Source organism: Crocuta crocuta, unplaced genomic scaffold (assembly GCF_008692635.1).
Source record: "Crocuta crocuta isolate KB4526 unplaced genomic scaffold, BGI_CrCroc_1.0 scaffold36, whole genome shotgun sequence".
Taxonomy (NCBI): domain Eukaryota; kingdom Metazoa; phylum Chordata; class Mammalia; order Carnivora; family Hyaenidae; genus Crocuta; species Crocuta crocuta.
Window position 1 is genome coordinate 18,678,967 of NW_027532203.1, and position 20,439 is coordinate 18,699,405.

A 20,439-nucleotide genomic window follows, 5' to 3' on the forward strand; every position below is an offset into this window, starting at 1 on the left:
ATTTAAAAATGAAGCAAGATACATACAATCTATACTAAGAATACTTTTATGGGTCTTATTTTTTCTTTGCCCTTTTTGGGTCAGGTGTCCATTTCATTTGGACATATCATTCATCATATCATTTGTACAGTAATGATAACAATTACCATTTACTGAAATGCTTGTAGCTGTACCAGGTACCTTTTACGATTAGTCCATTTAATCTTCATCAAACGTGATCGGTCTCCCTTACAAAAGAGGAAACTCAGGTGCATATCTCAAGGGACATCAAGAGCGCAAACCAGAGATTGAGGCTAACTCACTTAGGTACAGGTCAAAACAAGACTGACAAACCTCTCTCCCCGGGCTCCTTAAAGCCAGCGGGCCTGAGGCGTGCGAGCCCCAAATGAGTGTGCGACAGGGAGGCAGACGCGACTTGTCAACCGGAGGGTCCGCTCCCGGGCGCAACACAACCCTCTGGAAGCCACCTGCGGGATGCACCTGGAGACTCCGCACGCCGGGCCAGGGGTGGAGCCTGGACGGAAGGGGGCGGGGCTACAATCTTTCAGTGAAAACGCCTTCTGGAATAGTTTGTCCTACGTTGCGGCCCGTCGCGTCCCTGAGGTGCCGCCCCTTCTCCTAGAGTGGTGGAGGTCTCCTCACGTGATAAGTCCGGAGGCCGGAACTGGGCAGGTTGTGTGGACGCGCAGGGTTTTGACAAAAACAAACGGCGACGGCGCCGCGGCAGGGTCTATGGCCGAGGCGGTACGGCCCCCGCGCCGGGCCAAGGCCAAGGCCACCCGGACTAAAACCAAGGTGAGGATTTCCCCCGCTACCCTCCCAAGACCCTGGCGGTTGCGCCCTGTCTCCTTTTTCCTCTCTTGGACCTCTCTAGCCAGGGCTACCCGTCCCCTGAGCCCACGGCCGCTACCGCCCGCAGCTCCCAATGTTTGATCCCACTGCCCACGGACACTAGCCCTGTTTATCTATTCCATTTCCACGTTCCCCTGCCGGATTTTGTCAGGAGCCCCTATTTTCCTTTTCCTCCTCTGACCTCTGTGGGCTCTTCATTTTCTGCTTCTTTCTTGACTTCTCACCTGGGTCTAGATTCCAGCCGTGGAGCAGTTTTTCAGTTTCCAGCCTCATCTTTGACTCTGTCTCTTTTCTCCTTTAAACCTAGGAACATTTTCAGTCCCCTCACGCACAAAGAGGGAAGGGACCTCTCCTCCACGCGTAGCATGTACTCTCAGGCAGAGCTTTATGGATAGCGACAGATAGAAAGTAGATTGTAGTGATGGACCTCTTCACTCTTGAAATTCAGTGTGATTGTGGTGCTGCCACTGTTTATTTTTCATTATCCTGGTCGTTTATGATGGGGGATGAATGTTCAGAAATGAAACTAGGGCAGGGCTCACACAGTAGAGATAGATTTGAAATTTCTGCGTTTCTTATGTTAGTGTGCTGTGTTTTCAGATGCAGCTTGGGTTTTTCTCCCATATATTTTCTGAAATGACATTTATTTTACAGCGGACAGATTAAATGCTGGCCCTGGATGGCTGGACCTAGATTATTCTGGCTTACCTAGAACTGAATTTACATTAAGGAAATAATGTTGATGGTATTATAATTACTGGAAATTTCCTTTCCTACAAGTGGGTGATGTGCAGAGTAAGGGTTAACTTAAAAATGGTATCAAAACCTGATTTTCCCATGGGAACAAAGGTTTGACAGAAGGCAGGCGTTCAAAGGTACTGTATCTAATAACCCATAAAGGATTTGTGTGCTTGTCTTTCATTATGAGGCATTTAAAAAAGGCTGTAATGGAGTTGTGCACATCAGTATACCCAGGCCTGTGAGGAGTTACCCTTTGGGGCGAATGCCATCTTGCCATCTAATTTAAGAAGCATATTTAAGAGAAATAATTTTGCTATGTATTAGGCTGGTAAAGAACTAGCTAGACAGAGGAGGAAGAAAACAGTGCTTGGTTAACCATGCATAAGGTTCTGAATCTAGAATATGGCAGTTCGTAACATGTAAACATCAGTCATGTAGAGAACAGAAGCCTGAATCTTAATCTGTAGGGTTTGTTTTTTTTTTTCTTCAAATGAGTGATGAAGCGACAAGTTAAGTGTTTAAGTTCAGAGTCGTGCAGTTTGACAACTCAAGTTAACGCCAAATGTCGCAATCAAGGAACTTAATAAATTCATTTATCTGTATGTCTCTGTCTATGGTACAATGTTATTAAAAACAGTTAAGAGAATTCTGTGTCAAGTTATTTTGTTCGCAAGAGGGTTTCTAAAATAACCTAAAAACCCTAAGCTTTTACTCCATCATGAAAAACCAGTTGCTTATTTTATCGACATATTTTAGGCAGTTTTCCTACACAGACCTATGTTAATTTATTTGAAGAGACCTTCATTCTAGAGGTATTTGGTCAAACCGGAAATCTGGGCCGCATACTTTTTCTCACTCTCCAAATCTAATCAGTCAATAAGTCTCACGAGTTGTAGTTTCCTAAATGTTGTCTTAATTCTGCTCATTTCTCTCCATCCTACCACCACTATCCTCCAAGGGAGAGTTATTGGATTTCTGCTAAATGGGCTTTTCCAAATTCATTCTTGGTGCCCATTCTGTAAATTAAAGCCAATTGATAGTTTTAGAAACAAAAACCAAAACTGATTAACTCTCCTCCTTAAAACCTTTCAGAGGTTCCCCGTTGCCCAGAGGCTGGAGGCTGGAGCCCTTCGCATGGACTCAGGGCCCTAAATGGTCTGGCTTCTATCTTTCTCTGCAGCCTCAAGTTTACCACTATTATCTCTTTTGGTTCCCAACTATATATATCTTCTTCTGCTTCGGGACCTTTGCACATGCTCTTTCCTCTGCCCTGACACCTCTTCCTGCCCCTCTTCATCTAGCTAGCTACTGCTCAGTCATGGGGTCTCTAGTTAAACAGTCCTCTTTCCCTCATCACCCTCACATTCCTCCCCCCTGCAGTAGCACTCTGCACCGGAGTTGTTTTGTCAACAGCTCTTCTCCCTTCTCAATGAGGGAAGGCCTTGTCTTGTTCCCAGGACCCTTCACACCCTCTGTGCACTTGGTCGTGTTTGTTGAATAAAGGAATAGATGCTAGTGTTGAAGAGTATTTCCAAGCTTTGTCACTTAGAAGAATTTAGTAAATTTCCTCTGAGTAGCATGAGAAAAAAACAAATGGAAAAAGTCCACAACACCAGCAAGGGCCTCATATTTGTCATTAAAAAAATTATTCTTTTAGAGTAAATAGTGCTGGCTGTAGTTGGGCCATAATTATAAAGTTCTACGTTAATGAAACCTTTATTATCGGTAATATAGTTTGGGGCAAGTATTTATGGACCATAAAGCAGTTCCAAGGCTCAGTTCAGGAAGTGAGTAGTGTCATGTGTTGTTGCCTTTAGATAGTTTGATTGGCTTGTGGATTTTTTACCCAGCAGCTGATCTGCATTCCTCAATGTTAATCATCTGGTAGATGACCTCATGTTGTTAGGTTGTGGTTATCATCTCATTCCTAAGAGAGCATCCTAATAACTTTTTCATTCTTTTAGTACCATCTTCTACTAGACTATCCCCACCTCAGAGGACCCTGACTTTGGTAATCTTGGTAGATTAGAAGTTAAGTACAGTAGATTTTCAGATTTGGATTTATTCTACAGGTGCAGTGTATTTTATAGTCATGGAACGTATATGAACATTAGTCAGATTCTGAATGCCGACAACTCATTAATAGTAACAATGTATATATGGTAACTGCTAAAGGTAGACTGATATGTGGCCCAGAAGGCTGATCACAGAAACAGAAAGACCTTTAGGTCGCCATCCCCCAGTGCCCCTCACCTGGATGATTTCTACCTGCTAGTCCTTCCTTCCCATGAGTAGTTACAGGAGTGAAGGTAGGGGGTGCTATGTATTATTTAGTTCCTTTTGTGCCTCCTAAGAGTTATTCATTTGTTGAGCAAACACTCATTGGTCACCTAGAAACTGTTCAAGGTACTTGGGAAATAACAGGAAAATCAAAGAACCTGGTCTTAACACAGTTTACATTCTCAAGGGAGAAGACAAACAAACCAATAATCCCCCTAAAAAAGAAATGAAATATATGATACGTTAGGAGACGATAAATGTTAGGAAAACAGAAAAAGAACAGGGTACAGAGTTGGGGAGTACTGGTGAGAAATAAGGATGGGTTGCAGTTTTCCAAGGTGACATTAAAATAGTGAAGACAGAAAGAGATGAGGGAGTTAGCCATATGGATATTGGGGGAGAAGTGTTCCAGGCTAATGCCCTAAGGGAGTGGCCTGTCTAGCCTGACCCAAGAACTGCAAGGAGGCAGTCTGCATAGGGTTAGAGTGAGGGAGGGGAGGGTAGTGGGAGGAAGTCAAAAAGGTAACACAGGGCTAGGTCATGCAGTGCTGTGTCAGCCACTGTAGCAACTTCTACTTCGAGTGAAATATGTAAGCGGCTCAGGGTTTTGAGCAGAGGAGTGATATGATCTGAGTTATGCTTTAAAGGATCACTGTGCTTTCAGTGTTGATAATAGATTGTAAAGGAGCAAGAGTAGAGGCAGAGATACCTTCTAAGACTGTTGCAGTAATCTAGGCAACAGGTGACAGTGGCTTGGACCAGACTTATATAGCAAAGGTGGTGAGAAGTGTTTGAAGTCTGGGAGTTTCTGCAGCTAGAGCCAAGAGGATTTGGTGATGGTTTAGACGTGGTGTGTGAGAGAAAACAGTCAAGGATGACTCTGAGATGGAGGAGGTGGTGGCTGCAATAGGTTTGGGGGCCGATCAAGAGTTCAGTTTTGAATATGCTAGTTTAGAAACATGTGTCTGCTAGACATCCAAATGGAGATGTAGAGTAGGGTTGGGTATGGGAATCTAGAGCTTGGGAGAGAGCTCCAGGCTCAAGGTTAAGATCTGGGAGTCATTAACATTAAAGCCAGAGACTGAATTAGGTTACTTTGGGAATGAGTATAATATAAAAAGGTGATAAGAAAATAACCCAGGGCACTCCAATTTTAAGAGTTTAGGGAGAATAGGTGGAACCAAGAAGTGAGAAGCTACCAGTGAGGTAATACGTATCCCCAGTGGTCTTAACTGAGAGGGCAGGGTCCCAGAAGCTGGGTGAAGGAAGTGTATGAAGGAGGAGGAGGAGGTCAAGCCTGCAAAAATGCTGATATGTGAAGTAAGATTGTTATGACCAACAGGAAACAGGTGGCCGCCAAGAGCCGATGTACTCAAAGCAAAATGTAGAGGCCCCATCCTTCTCCCAAGTCTTTTTACTTGTGCAGCATCCCTGTATCTGCCTCCCCCCCACCCCCCCACAAGGAGAGCGGGTAAAATTGCCCCAAGAGCTCTTGATCTGATACAAACCCATGTGTCCAAGCCCTTTTTATCTGTTCTGTGCCAGACATTGTGCTAAGTGCTGTGGATACAGACATTATTGATAAACAGACCATGCCTTTAGAATAATCTCATGAAAGTATTCTGTGAAATGTGTAAAATCGAACCTTCATTATTCATGAAGAAGCAGCTCATTGTTATTTTTAATAGAAGGAAAGGAGTCATAATTATTTTTACTTACTCCAGCTCAAAAGGAAAGAATTGCAAATGAGGAAACTTCCATTTGTTTCCCAGAACTTGAACTCTCGTTTTTCTTCTGATTACAGAAGTGTTCATTGCTTAAAGAAGTTATGTATGTCTGAGAGTACACACACACACACACACACATGTGCAGCAGAAATGAAATGCCCTGAATTCTATCTTCTGGAGATAACTGTTAGTGGCATTTGTGTGTGTTCTTTAGTTTTTTCCCCATGTGTACACAACATTCCAGAGCATATTTATTTACTTTGAGCTATAGTCAGGTGTGGTTTTCTGTATTAATGACTCTTCCACGTATGTATAAATGCTTGATTATTTTTCTTTATGTGGGATTATTTTAAAATTTGTTCGGGGCGCTTGGGTGGCTTAGTCGGTTAAGCGTCTGGCTTTCGCTTAGGTCATGATCTCGCGGTTCGTGGGTTCGAGCCCCGCGTCGGGCTCTGTGCTGACTGCCAGCTCAGAGCCTGGTGCCTATTTCAGTCTGTGACTCCCTCTCTCTCTGACCCTCCCCTGCTCACGCTGTCTCTCTCTCTCCTAGAAATAAATGAAACATTTAAAAAATAAAATAAAATAAAATTTGTTCTCTATCCATATGTAACTTATGTGATCAAAAATAAAGAAATACGGATTCCTAATCTCCTGGCCATAGTTAGTTTTAAGAAACTTGTCTTTTGTTTAAAATCGTATGAATTTTTGCACATGTGACTTGATACACTTGGAATTCTGTTTGGATTTTATTTTGTGATCTGTAATGACTATTATATATACAGTATGTTCTCCTTTATCTCGAGTTAACTCGAGTAGGGAAAGTAATTGGAAGCTGGCTTTTTTATTTTTAAGTGAGATTTTGTATTTTTAGTGTAAGAATAGATTCAGATTTTGGTCTAAAAGTTGAGTTTCCTCTGCATTCATTGGAAAATCCTGCTGCTTTCTGAGAGGTGTGTAAAAATAAAATGAATGTACCAGAATATAGGGTAAATATTTGTTGGATAATCAAATAATGTCTTTACCTGAAGTTCTTTTAGTCCCTAAGACAGAGCTCAGAGCACAGTTGGGACTCAGTAAATCATTACAGGTCATCTCAAGAAACATATATTGAACACTGTCGAAAATCAGAGGCAGATCAGATCTAAAGACATAAGATATAGTCCCTGGCCTTAAGATATTATGGTTTATGTGGAGGGAAACAGAACATAAATAACCATGTGTCTAAATCTGTAACCAGAGCCAGGTGACAAGTACATATATAGCAGGAGTTCAGAGTAAAGCACGTGTGGAAGAGCCATTGAAAGGAGATTTTGTCTTGAGACACCGTCATAACTGAGTCATCAGAGGCATTGAGTGCCAGAGTTAAGAGTCAGTCTTTCATTAAGTGGAGAGCCGTGGCTGTGTCTGTGGTGTTCAGAGCGGTGTTTTAGGAAGGCCAATGTTAAAATGGCCTCTGGGATGAATTGGTGGTGGGGCAGAGGCTGGCAGCTTGGAGACCAGGACCTGCTTCCCTCTTTGGTGCTTTGGAAAAGTGAAATAAGCCCCAGGCAGCCACCACTGCTCCTGAGGCCTTGACTTTGATGATGATCTCAGCAAATCCCCTCTCCCTCCACATTCTCGCCCTAGAGGTCCCGCCCCTGCCAAGAATCTGTGAGAGAGCCGTGTCAGGCCTTCGCTGTTGGCTCAAACAGTTGTCTGTCCTTCCCTCCAGGTTACCTGCTCTGGTCTGGATGGTCCGTTTGAATCAAAGCACCAGCTTGTCTGTCCTGCCTCCACTCCCTCCTTGGGCAAACTCCAGGCTAATTCCTCTCTGGACCTAACTTCCGTCACCGTACAGGTGGAGAGTTTTCTTTGATTCCACTTTTGAACACCATGGAAGCACTGATTCCACCCCAAGGGGGAATAAAGCCTAAACAAAGTCTTACGTGTTCCTCCCAGAGAGGCTAGGAAGTTTTTAAAAAATTCACTTGATTCTCTAGCCACGTTATCTGTTGCTAGAGCTGCTGGGAGTGGGCAGGGGAGTTTGGGAGTAGCACTTGGAGACTTCATTTTGTTTTGTGGAGGGGAAGAATTCGAAATGACAAGGGCAATCCTGGAATGAGGAGAGAGGGAGCAGTGAGGTAAGGTTGGAGTGGAGTGAGATGGGACACGGGGAAGTTCAAAACTGCCTGATCAGGGCTGGGGAGGAAAGCTCCAGAGGCCTACCTGTTGGAGGAGGTGTGGTTGCTTACCTTGCCCTTGATCATGTGGCTCATCTTGTGGCTGCTTCCAGCCCCCTGTCTTGTCCTCCAGTTGGCATTTAACACCCTTTGAGGTCTCTTCCGGCTTAACGAAGAGGAAATAAAAATCTTCCCTGTTTCACATTCCGATCTTTACTTCCTTCTCATTTATTTGTCAGCTCACTAAATTTTAAAAATCGCTCATTTTTGTTTTTAATAGCTTTATTGAGATGTAATTCACACACTATACAATTCATCTATGCATTGTGTGTAAGTCAGTGGTTTTCAGTATGATTATAAGGTTGTGCAGGCATCACCAGTTAGGAACTGCCAAGCTGTTCTCCGTAGTGGCTGCATCACGGTACAGTCCCGCCAGTGGTGTATAAGGGTTCTAATTTCTCCACATCCTTGCTGTCACTTATTATCTTACTTTAAATAGCTATCCCAGGGGATGTGACATGGTGCCTGGGAGTTTTGATTTGCTTTCCTGTAATGACTGATGATGTTAACATCTTTCTGTGTGTCATTTGTATGTCTTCTTTGGAGAAATGTCTGTTCACATCCTTTGCCCATTTTTAAATTGGATTATTCATCTTTTTATTATTAAGTTACAAGAATTCTTTTTAAATTCTGAATATAAGTCCCTTATAAGATAATTGATTTGCAACTATTTTCTCCCATTCCGTGGTTTATCTTTTCACTTTCTTCATAGTGTCCTTTTCAGCACAAATATTTTTGATTTTTATGAAGTCCAATTTATCTATTTTTCTTCTGTTATTTGTACTTTTGGTGTCACGTGTAACCCAAGGTCATTAAGATTTACTCCTGTGTTTTAAGGGTTTTAAAGTTTTGGCTCTTACATTAGGTCTATGATCCTTTTTTGAATTTTTGTATATGATGGAAGGTAAGGGTCCAGTTTCAGTGTTTGGATATCTTGTTGTTAAGCACCATTTGTTGAAGACTACTCATTAGCCGTTATATTGTCTTGGCCTCCTTGTTGAAAATCAGTTGAGCTTAAATATAAGGCTTTATTTCTGGCTTCTCAGTTCTTTCCATTGATCTATTTGTATGCCAGAACCACACTGTCTTTATTAATGTAGTTTTTTTTTTTTTTTGCTGTGTTCCTATAAAGCTTTATTTACAAAAACAACAGATAATCCCATTTAAATAGCAGGCAAAGGAATTGAATAGATATTTTCCCAAAGAGGATATGCAAATAGCTAAAAGCACATCAACATCATTAATCATTGGGGAAATCAAAACCAAAACCACAATGATTTCACAATCACTTCACACTTACTAAAATGGCTATAATAAAAAAAGATGAACAATAACAAGCGTTGACAAGGATGTGCAGAAATTGGAACCCTCAAATCTTGCTGGTGGGGATGTAAATTTGTGTGGTGGCCCCTTTGAAAAAAATGTCTAGGACCTCCTCAAGTATTAAACATACAATGTAGTTTTGTAGTAGGTATTGAAGTTGCAAACTGTGAGATCTCCTTTGTTTTTCTTTTTCAAGATTGTTTTGTCTATTCTGGGTCTGTTGCATATCCTTATGAGCTTAAGGATCCAGTTTATTATTTTCTGCAAAAAAGCTGAAATTTTGATTGAGAGTATGTTGAATTTGTATATTAATTTGAGGAGTATTGCTGTCCCCCATGAACCCAGAATGTATTTTCACATATTAACGCTTTAATTTCTTTTGGTAATGTTTTGCAATTTTCAGAGTACAACTTTTACAATTCTTTGGTTAAATTGATCTCTCTATATTTTATTCTTTGTTCATTATAAATGAATTAACTTTCTTAATTTTATGTTTTGATTGTTCAGCTCACAAAAGTGTGGCCTTTCCCCTGACCAGTTTCTCTCACTGCAGTAACCAGACGCCTCCCTCTCTTGATTTTCTCTTTCTGACCTCCCTTTATTATAGGGCATGGTGAACATCACTGCAGTGTAATTGGACCCACTTTTTCATTTTCTTGTAAATACTTGTGCAATGCTTTCTTCTTATTCTTGATTTTAGGCAGTTTGACAGACTGGTTTGTATGCATTGTGTGGCTCATATCTGAATCTGATGTCCACGGCTCATAGTGTAGATTGAGGTGATTCTGGAGGAGTGGATTGCTTCTTTAATCACCATTTGTAACTGTTTGGTAGCCATATTCGTTACCAGCAAGATGACCTCAAATTCCATTTCAAAAACATTTATCTTTTCTTCCTAATATTAGGTACATATAAACATCTTACATTTTTGGTTATTTACTCATCAACTTTTTTTTTTTTTTTTCCTGCACATTTGCTAGACGGCACAGTCCAGAATCACTGATAACTTGTCAGGTGTGTCTTCCTTACAATTTCATAGTGAAAGGGGAGTATTTGATTTCATCGTTTTTTCAGTTTGTGTATAACAGTTTTATTGAAGTAATTTTCCTGTAATTTTGTCTTCTTTATTATCGTGTTTTCCTATGTGTCTAGTTTGTGTGTTAGTGCCTGAGATTTTTTCATAACCGTAACTCATTTCTTGTATTTTTTAATGGTTAATTTTCTGGGGTTTTTTGTCTTTGTTTTTTGGAGATAACTTTGGATTTCACGAAAAGTTGTAAATATAATACAGAGAGTTCCATATGCCCTTCATGCAGTTTTATGTTACCATCTCACATAATCATAAATTCTGTGGTCTAGAATGCCTATCACAACCAAGGAATTAATGTTGGTACAATGCTTTTAACTAAAATATAGAACTTATTTGGATTTCAACAGTTTTCCTACTAACGTTCTTTTTCTGTCCCAGGATCCAATCCAGGGTCCTATGTGGCATTTAGTTGTCCTGTATGTGTTATTTCCTCCGGCTTCTTGATAGTTCCTCAGTCTTGTTTTGATGACCATAACAATTCTGTTGTTTTGTAGATTCTTCCTTGAGTTTTTGTCTGGTGTTTTTATGATTAGGTTGAGGTTATACATTATTGGAAAGGCTACTGAAGAGGTGATAGGCCTTCTCAGAACAAATGGGGATGTGCTGCTGGTGATACTAACCTTGATCACAGGTTAAGGTATTACCTGCCAGAATTCTCCACCAAACCTTACTATTTCCCCTTATGTAATTACTAAATATTTAGGACATACCTTGATTCTCTGCAGCCGTCTTGTTTCCACATTTTCACTCACTCAGTTTAGCATCCATTAGTAGATCTTGCCTGTGGCAGTAATTACCATGGTGTTGTGATAATGAGTTTTCTGTTTTCCTCATTTCATCTGCATGTATTGATTGAAATTCTTTAAGAAGGAATGGCATTATTTGCTCATTTATATTTATTTTATCCCGTGGGTTATAATCTAATACTGTAGTTACTTATTGCTGAAGTTATTTGTTTTTTTCTGTATGAATTTTCAGGGACTATGTTTGTGAAGATGAAGATAAATCTATTCAGGCTTACACTACTTGGAGACTGTTCTGTTTCACTTGACCTCTAGCAGAATGGAGAACAACTTAATTAAAACTTTCCTCTGTTCTCATATCATAATTTGCTGCTTACTTTGATGTCTTTCTTTTTTGGAATTATACTAGTGAATCTCCCAAATTTACTGTAGTCAAAACTGAATAATAGGAAACATGAAACACATTGCTCATGAAGTTTATTTAGATTCCATTTGCTAAATTATAAAATTTAGATTTTATATACAAGTTAATTTCTTATGTTGAAATAATCAATTATTGCTATATTACAGATGAATTCACATTACAAATCTTGTTTTTAGGAAAAGAAAAAATCGGAACCCTTTCAGAGGGAAGAATCTGATGAAGTCTCCCTTCTGAAAACCTCCAGAGAGCCGGAAATCCCTGCTCCAGCTTGTGAATTTAGAGGAGACTATCTGAAGGTGTTAACTGATTCTCAGCTCCAGAATGCTGTCAGTGGACCCAACGAGAGTGAGATGTTTGATGTACCACTCACCTCCTTAACTATTAGCAACGAAGGGTCCCTGACACGGAACACAGAGACCCCAAAGGAAGGGGAGGAGGTCAGAGCCTGTGTGAGGGACGATGTGGTAAAGCCGAAGGTCGACCCTGGAGACAATGCTGGAACCAAAGTAGAAACCCCCAAGAACTTTACAGAAGCAGAGGGAAATAAATTGATACAATGTGGACCTTCAGAAAGCACCTTGCCACCTGATGTTTCTCATACTCAGCAGGAAATGGAAAATTTACAGGTCAGAGAAACTCTGAAAAAGAAAGAAGACAAACAAGCCTTGGGTCATTCTTCAGAGGTGCTACAAAATGTTGGCTTGCAGAGTTCTTGTGAAGCCAAAGACATTTTTCAGCCACCTAGAGTGAAAACACTGTATCCCCAGCTACCAGTGGAAATTGCTGGAGCAGTACCAGCTTTGGTGGCGGCGAAACCCTTGTTCCGCAGCGAGCGACTCTACCCCGAGCTTCCATCTCAACCAGAACTGGTACCATTTACTAAGGAACAGCTAAAAATCTTTGAGCCTGGCTCGTGGCTGGAAAATGTGGAGTCATATTTAGAAGAGTTTGACAGCATGGCTCATCAGGACAGGCACGAATTTTACGAGCTGCTGTTGAACTACTCCCGCTGTAGGAAGCAGCTGCTGCTGGCTGAAGCTGGGCTGCTTGCCCTGACATCTGATTGCCAAAATGCGAAAAGTCGACTGTGGCACTTTAAGGAGGAACAGTTGGCTGTGCAGGTATTTTGACTATTTAAGGAGCCTGGCGGATTTGTAGTGGAGGTGCTGTTCTTGTGAGGCTGTCCAGGTCTGGAGTGTGCTTATACTCACGCTTGGCCCTGACCTAGCCCAGAGTAGTACAGTGGAGGAGTCACAAAGTCATGTCTGCAGGGGCCAAGCAGGTGACCTAAAGAAGTGAAGTGGGCTGAGTGGGACAGTGGTCACTGGGTAAGCTCATGCCTGGCCCAGCGAGGGCAGCCGCTTTTACGTCCTACCTGATTATTCCTTTGAAGCTATGTTGGTCCAGCTTTGCCACATCTTTTCAATTCCTAAGAAGACCTGGAAATGCAGATTTTTGTGGGAGGGATCCTGATATGTAAATATTGGCAACAAAATACAGAGTAGAGGCCAAGCAAGTCATGTCTCCAGGTCACATCCAGCCTGTGGACCATTTAGTTTGTAACCTTGGACATAATGCCAGGAACATCCAATAGGTAGAGAGTGTCAAGGAGACCATGATCCATGGAATAAGCTTGAGAGATGATGAGGAAACAGGGAGGGCAATTAGATGTGACCCTATGGAGGCCAAGGTGACCATTAGGAAAGCCATTTCATAGTGGCCTGGGAAGGATGGAAAGGAAGAGAAGGCCACTCTTGGCAAGTTTGGCAGTGAAAGGAAGCTGGAGTCTTTGGGGCAAGTTTTATCATTTTTTTCTGACTGTTTTTCCTCCTTTGACCTTGTGATTGGCATTATACTTCTCAGCACCTAATTATATATTTGATTTATTCTTCCCTGTGTGGTAGTACTGTCCCCTCACCGTGATTTATAAGCTCTTTGAAGGTGGTACTGAGCCAATGCATCATATACCTGCAGCCTGGTTATTTCAAGTGCAAAGAGTTAACTGGTTTCCTATTTTACCTTTTTGTCCACCGCTAGGGTATCTGTGCAGATCAAGTGAAGGTTTCAGGCTATCATCGCTACCAAAGAGTAGAGATGAATGAAAATGCACTGGGGGAGCTAAAGAAGCTATTTGATGCCAAATCTGAGCACCTCCACCAGACCCTCGCTCTGCATTCGTATACCTCTGTGCTCTCAAAGTTGCAGGTGGAGTCTTACATTTATGCCTTACTCAATAGTTCAGCTGTTCTGAGATCTTTAGCAGTTCAAGGCCGAGGTATGTGAATAATGAAAGTCTCGCTCTTTCTTGTGGTCTGCAGTGAAAAAAGAATTGAGGGGTTGGTTGAATTGATTGTGTGCTAATTGGTATTAGAAGAGAACATTTGTGCTGTTTTGTGCTTGTCTTGCCCAAGGTAGGATTGAGATCTGCCTTCCTACCAGTTCCTGGGAGTTGTACCAGGTCCCCCTTGCCTGGAGCTGTCAGTCTGTGCTTCTCTGGGAAGCCAGAGACCTTGCTTTCTATCGTTAATGCCCCACACTGTCCTATTTATGTGCTTGTTAACCACATCGAGTTCAAATGCAGATTTTGACTGTAGAGCTGATACTCAGCATACTTTTTCATCCCGTCTGTTTTACTTTGTTTTTGCTTGTTTGGTTTATTGGGCTGTTTTATATAACTTTCTTCAGAGAATCTATAATGTTCTGCATTTTCTATCATATTTGGGTTTTACAAAACTAGCTTTGATTGTGTGATGTGTTAAGTATGAATTCGCTAATTGAATTATGCAGTTTTTATTTCTGGGGGAGATATTAGGAATATTAAAGAAAAAAATCCTACCCCCTCATTGATTTTGTAAGTGATCTAAGAGCGGGGTTAGACCAGAGGTCTGCTGATTTTTAAATGAAAAATCGATTTTGATGAAGTTAATTTTCCCTTCTAATACTTCAAAAGATTAAGTACATTTTTGGATTACATATTTAGTAGAAATTCAGATGTTTTAAAAAGTTTTGTTGATTTAAGTAATCTCTATACCCAGCGTGGAGTCGAACTCATAAACCCAAGTCTCATGAGTCACATGAGTGTGTATATATATGTGTGTGTGTGTGTGTGTGTGTGTATATATATATATATATATATACACACTCTAAAACTTTTATTTATCTTCTTAAGTTTATTTATGTATTTTTAAAGAATCAGAGCACAGGCGGGGAAGGGGCAGAGAGAGAGAGTGGGACAGATATTTGAAATGGGCTTTGTGCTGACAGCAGAGAGAGTCTGACACGGGACTTGATCTTATGATCGTGAGATCATGACCTGAGCTGAAGTCAGATGCTTAACCAACTGAGCCACCCATGTGCCCCAAATTGCGATATTTTCGATGCAATTTTTTCTCCTTTGGATTTTTATCTGAACTAAATATTTTGAGAAGTTATTTATTTATTGGTAGAGACACTAAAAGTTCTCCCCAAAATACCACCTATATGGGGCTCATTTAATCCTCTTTTTAATTTATAGCTTGTAAACAGACCGAAAGCTTTTCCTCTGATCTGTGTCAACTAAAGGAGTGCATTAGTGTCTTATTCATGTTCACCAGGAGGGTTAATGAAGATACTCAGTTCCATGATGATATTCTTCTCTGGCTGCAGAAATTGGTAAGGAAACAGATACTTGAAGAATTATCTCTTATTAATTTTTTTTTTCAACAGCTTCTTCAGCTAATTCATTTAATATGTTAATTAGTGACATTTTCTTTGTTCATGACACATGGAAATAAGTTACACTTACCTAGTGTGTTATTAAGCACAAAGTATTTTTCTTTCTGATAAAGTTTAAGCTAAATAATCTCAGGGCTTCAGCTTGGGAAGAAATGGAAATGGGGGAAACATGCTAAAGTAAAGATTAGGTATGTATTTAATATAAGTTGCTGCTCTAAAATCTTCTGTATAATTTATTTTTATTATCTTATATTTAATGTTGCATTAAAAAATTAAGAGAAAAAAGACAGGTGTCAGGATTTGGGAAATTTAAGAACGATGTTAAGAATATTAGAGAAGGAGGCTTGTCTGTCTTGTGGTTTTCAGTAGGGCTGCCTTGGGTGTTTTTTTAATTTTCATATGAGAGTTCTTACATATGTGATAAGATCCCAAGCATATTTACTTGGATTTGAGAATCTATTACAAACTGAGAGTAGATTAAACTACTTGACTTGTATCTATTCACATGTGACCAGGAACATATTAATATGTATTTTGCCAGATAATAAAAATTGAGTTTGCAGGAAAGTACTTAGGCTATTTTGATTGTAGTACTTATGGGTTTATAGGCCTCTGTGTGTCTCTGCGATAGAAACTCACCTGTTCATAGTATATCTTTGTTTATATATTACATGTATGCTATATATGTATGTGTGTGGTAAATCTATCTCTGGTTATTCTTCTGAAAGATTCACATGTTTAAACATTGGCTAAGTGACTTACTAGGCCCTTAGGTACATTTTTCGTCTTCATAAATAGTGAAACTCTATGTTCTTTCCTGTTCAGGTATCAGTGTTACAACGAGTTGGCTGTCCTGGAGATCACTTCTTCCTTTTAAACCATATTCTTCGATGCCCGGCTGGTGTTAGTAAATGGGCTGTTCCTTTCATCCAGGTATGATGAGGTTGTCTGATTTTGAGTGGGATGAGAGACATTTTTAAAGACATTTTTACCTGAAAAAATTGCCTTTTTTCCTTAAAAAGCTACTTAAAATATTAATATTTAAAATAAAATTCTTAAAATATATCTATATATATTTGTATATTCATAGGAGTTTTTATGTTGAAACTTCTTGAGCCACCCTAATTGATGAAGTTAAGATAGAATTGTAAGAGTTCCCTTGTAGTCTGGGTTGGTAGGTTCAGTAGTATTTAATTCTGTAAAATTTCTGTGCAGGAAGACTCACTAGGACTTCATAAATTAATCCACCTCACACCACAGTGGTACAGATGAAGACAGACACACCTTGAGCATATCAGAGTTCTTTAATATGAGCAGAGATCCACATCTGTGTGATGATCAACTCTCACATAATCACCTTCAGTGTTGATTATGTGGTTCACAGTTTCTCTTTTCTGCTGCTTGCCTTTGGGTTGTTTTGTTACTCACAGAAACCACTCAGATGGTTAGAAGCCAAGTGCATGCCAAATTCAGCTTCTCCACATTACCTTTTCTTCAGTTTTTCTGGTGGTGAGATGTTTGAATCCTTTTGGGTAGAAGGAGGATTTTTTTGTTTTGTTCTGTCTTTGGATTAGAACAGCAGCATTGTCCTTCTTCCTGGATGGTCACGGTGGTTGAAGGACATTGCTCCGTGAGCTCTGCTCTTGAGGGACAGCTAACTCAGTACTGCCAGGTAGCCCGTGAGCAGTGCTCCACTCTTCTGGGTTCGGCTCCAGTCCATCTTTGTTTTCATAACCGCTCCCCTTGTCAGAATGCTGGCGAACTAAGAATGTGGATACTTGGGTTGTTGGCTTTCTACAGTATGCTTTTTTCTTTTCTGATTTCAGATCAAAGTGTTGAATAACCCATCAGGAGTCTTTCATTTTATGCAGTCCCTTGCCCTGCTAATGTCTCCTGTCAAGTAAGTGTGGAAGCGCTTTATGAAGTAGAAATTGAAATGCTTCTTTCTACCAAAGGCTTGGCTTCCTAAACTGCCCAGATCCAAAGAACTGCTAAGGGAAGAGTCAGCATTCCAGAATTTAATATTGTGGATTTTCTTTGGGTTGGATACCCTTTGTCCCCAGGTGACCTTATTAAATGCTTATGTATAAACAATTAAGCTCTTCTGGGTCCCCCTTTTCAGTGGGTTTGCCTCTCCTGTCACATATGTCATTGTGAAAGGTGCTGTGGGGAGATAAGAAAGATCATCTTTTCCTTAGAAGAAGAGATTTAGAGGCAGAGGGGAAAAAGCACAAATTGCCAAGCTGCGATAGGCACACTAGCACTGAAGAGGCTGAAGAGAGGAGGGTGGAGCATGAGAAGAAGATTCCAGTTGCATGAGCTGGATTGCAAGAATGGGGTGGGTCTCAGTAGGAGAGAAGGAGCAGGCAGGGCACTGGCTGTGGGGAGAGCAGGCAGTGGCCCCAAGCACAGGGACAGATGGCTGTGCAGAGGACAGGCAGGAGATCAGCGTGGCTGGAGTGGAGGACTGTGTGGGGGATGGTCACACAGATGCATGACCACGGTGACTTGATTATAGAAAGGTGTTGACAGTAAGACAAGGGCATCTAGATTTGATATGGTCTGGGCCTGGCAGCAGTTGAGGGCTTTTGAACAAGGGTAAAAGTCATATCAAGGAAGGTTAGGATTGACCGAAGGCAGAAGAAGATGTGCTTCTGCTTAATTAATTAAGGTACAGACTTTTGGCTCTTCTGGCTCGGGATCCTAACTCACCAGCAGGACGACACTTAACCGGGGAAGAAGACACAGTCTATCTAGGTGACCTTCAACAGTGTTACTACCACTGACTCTCGGTCCTAGAAAGCCTGTCTGCCTCAGAGCCTGAGGTGGGATCATGGTGGTGGGAAGGAGAAGGAGGGTACCTAAAGTCATCTTCCGAGGAAGGGATTAAATAGCTGGATAAATAAGGGAATGGTAGGAAAGGGGTGGTTCTGACATAACTGTGTAGATGTCTGAGCCTGAGTGACTGACTGTGAGGGCACTGGTGCCGAGAGACTGAAAAGATAGAAAGGAGAGCTGTTTTATAAGGGGGAATGTCTGAGGTCATTGGGGGCATACACGTGATAGATGCCAGTGGACACTTGGGGGCTTCAGGACTGGAGCTCCTCAGGTTGGAACGGTAGCAGTGGACCGATAGAGCAGGAAGTCATGGGAGAGAGTTTCTGTAACAGGAAGGAATGGATGAGTTTTTCAGGGTTAGGCCAGAGGGGAAGGAACAGGGGATTGAGAACTGTATTATGGTCCAAGAGGAGAAACTTCTCTAGTCCTGATCCTCAGATCTAGCCGATACCTGGCGAAGTCTGGCTGGCAGGAATTCTCTTCAGTTCTCTCTCTATGCTTGGGTGTGGGGGGCTTCTCTGACATGTGGGAGATATGATTTTGACTTAAAAATGTTTTTGCATTTGGATGTACTCTTCTGCCTAAAGAAGCTTCTGAGTTACCTGCAAATTGTCTGTTTTTATCGAGTAAAGGATGGTTCCTAAAGTCGTGTACCTGGCAATACTCGGCAGGCCTGGCTTGAGTTAAGGCACCGCAGCAGTCCATACATGTTGTGGTCCCAGGGAGTGTGGGGGCTGTGCTTGCATAACTGCATGTCTGCAGTCACTCGTCATGGCTGATTTAGAATGGTGGAGATCTCCACACCAAATTCATGAGCTTTTAGCTTCCCTGAGTTTTAGCCAGTTCTTACTTCTTATTTACTAATTTAAATCCCTTTGACGACTGGGTGGATGGCTGACTCTTCTCTGGGGTGAGTAGATGGTCCAGAGTGCGTGCGCGTGGGCTTTCTGCATTTATGTGATGGGTTGATTTCCCTTGTCCTGTAGAAATCGAGCAGAGTTCCTGTGCCACATGAAGCCCAGTGAGCAGAAGCCATCCTCCTCGGGGCCTGCATCTGGGACGTGGACATTGGTAGATGAGGGAGGAGAAGAGGTAACTCGTCATGTCTGCAGTCTTTTGATTAATCATTTTTAAGCTCCTCCTCTGTGCTGCACATTGTTTTAAGCACTTTTCACATAGCATCTCGTTGACTTCTCCCAGTGACCATAGGAGGCAGGTACTGATGTGATCCCCACTTTACAGATGAGAAAACTGAGGTGCAGGGGGTGAAGGATTTTTCCCAGATCATAAGGTCATTAAATGGTGGAGCCTCTAGAGCCTGTGCTCTGAGCCAGTTTGCTATGTTGACACCCTTGTGTAGAGTATCTTCCTGTTCAGCTGGGAGAATTTGGAGCCTGGGAATATTTTCATACTGTGTAAAATTTATACTAGGATTTTCTTTTATGTAGTAACAAGTTTCTGGACTCGAGATCTAACAGGTAACATGAGTCTGTATCATAAAGAGCCGGGTCTTATTGAGGTTCTCCCTTTAGCTATTACAAATACTTCTCATCCGGATTTTCTCTTTTGAAAAGTAGAAGATGGTTCTTTATTTGTGATGAGAATTGAATGGTCAAAATCCAGTTTCCCAAGATAATACTTACTGATTTTTCTTTCTGCTGTGTACAGGGTTAGTGTATTTGTAAGGAGCTTTCCCTCCAGCTAGTCATCAGCCCTGGTGCTTTTTTATGGTCCACATCCTGATTTGATGTGCTGTCCGGGATGGCCAGGGACCAGATTTTCTAAGACTCCTCCTTTTTAAAAGGAGTTAATAGATCACAACAGACAGTTCTCAGAATGAGAGCCATGGCAGGTGTGGGGATCATGTCTGTATTTGCCAATGTGCTCATTCAGGAATGGGGAGCCCCTTCACACTCATCTTACTCTTTAGACATCTTTGCTAGAGACTCAACAGTCACCTTGAAGAGAGTTTCTCAGGAGCTGGTGCAAATCGGTCTTTTAAAGATTGTGGTGGAAAAGGTTTTTCCCCCCAAGAGTGTTCTCCCCTGAGAGAAAAGTCTTTTCTGGGGTAGGCTTCCCTGCCTTTGCTCCCAGAGAGAGATAATGATTGAGGACCCTGCAGTGGTGCCTGACTGGTTAGCACTCACCGATTGTTGAGTGAATTTCAGAACTGGGGGAGTAGATGAGAGGGTTGAGGTGCTGTTGGCTCCGAAAAGGCTGTGGGGAGGAAGGCATGCCGGATCTGCCACATCAGTGGTTGTTTGACGCTGGCTGTGTATTAACAGCCGCCTGGGGAACTTAAATCCCTTGCCCAGGCCCATCCCCAGACATCCAAATGTTTAAAAGCCTCCTTGGTGATTCTAACCTACAGCCAGAGCTGAGAGCTGCTGCTCTAAGTAGAGCTGAGGCTTGCTTGTTAGTCATTTAGGACCTAAAATGGAGGGGGAAATGAGTGGCTTGGGAAATTATGAATGAATTACATTAGTCC

At 41.6% G+C, this 20,439-nt stretch overlaps 1 protein-coding gene across 1 annotated transcript in view; it reads left to right on the top strand.

Moving 5' to 3' along the window:
* Positions 1 to 474: 474 nt before the first annotated feature.
* EPG5 (ectopic P-granules 5 autophagy tethering factor) overlaps positions 475 to 20,439 on the top strand; it is a 112,746-nt gene continuing 92,781 nt past the window's right edge. The window contains exons 1-7 of the mRNA XM_077777649.1: positions 475 to 795; positions 11,576 to 12,520; positions 13,437 to 13,674; positions 14,914 to 15,050; positions 15,939 to 16,046; positions 16,940 to 17,013; positions 18,938 to 19,043. Of these exons, the coding sequence (XP_077633775.1) occupies positions 475 to 795; positions 11,576 to 12,520; positions 13,437 to 13,674; positions 14,914 to 15,050; positions 15,939 to 16,046; positions 16,940 to 17,013; positions 18,938 to 19,043 (1,929 nt within the window). The remainder of the gene's footprint in view (positions 796 to 11,575; positions 12,521 to 13,436; positions 13,675 to 14,913; positions 15,051 to 15,938; positions 16,047 to 16,939; positions 17,014 to 18,937; positions 19,044 to 20,439) is intronic.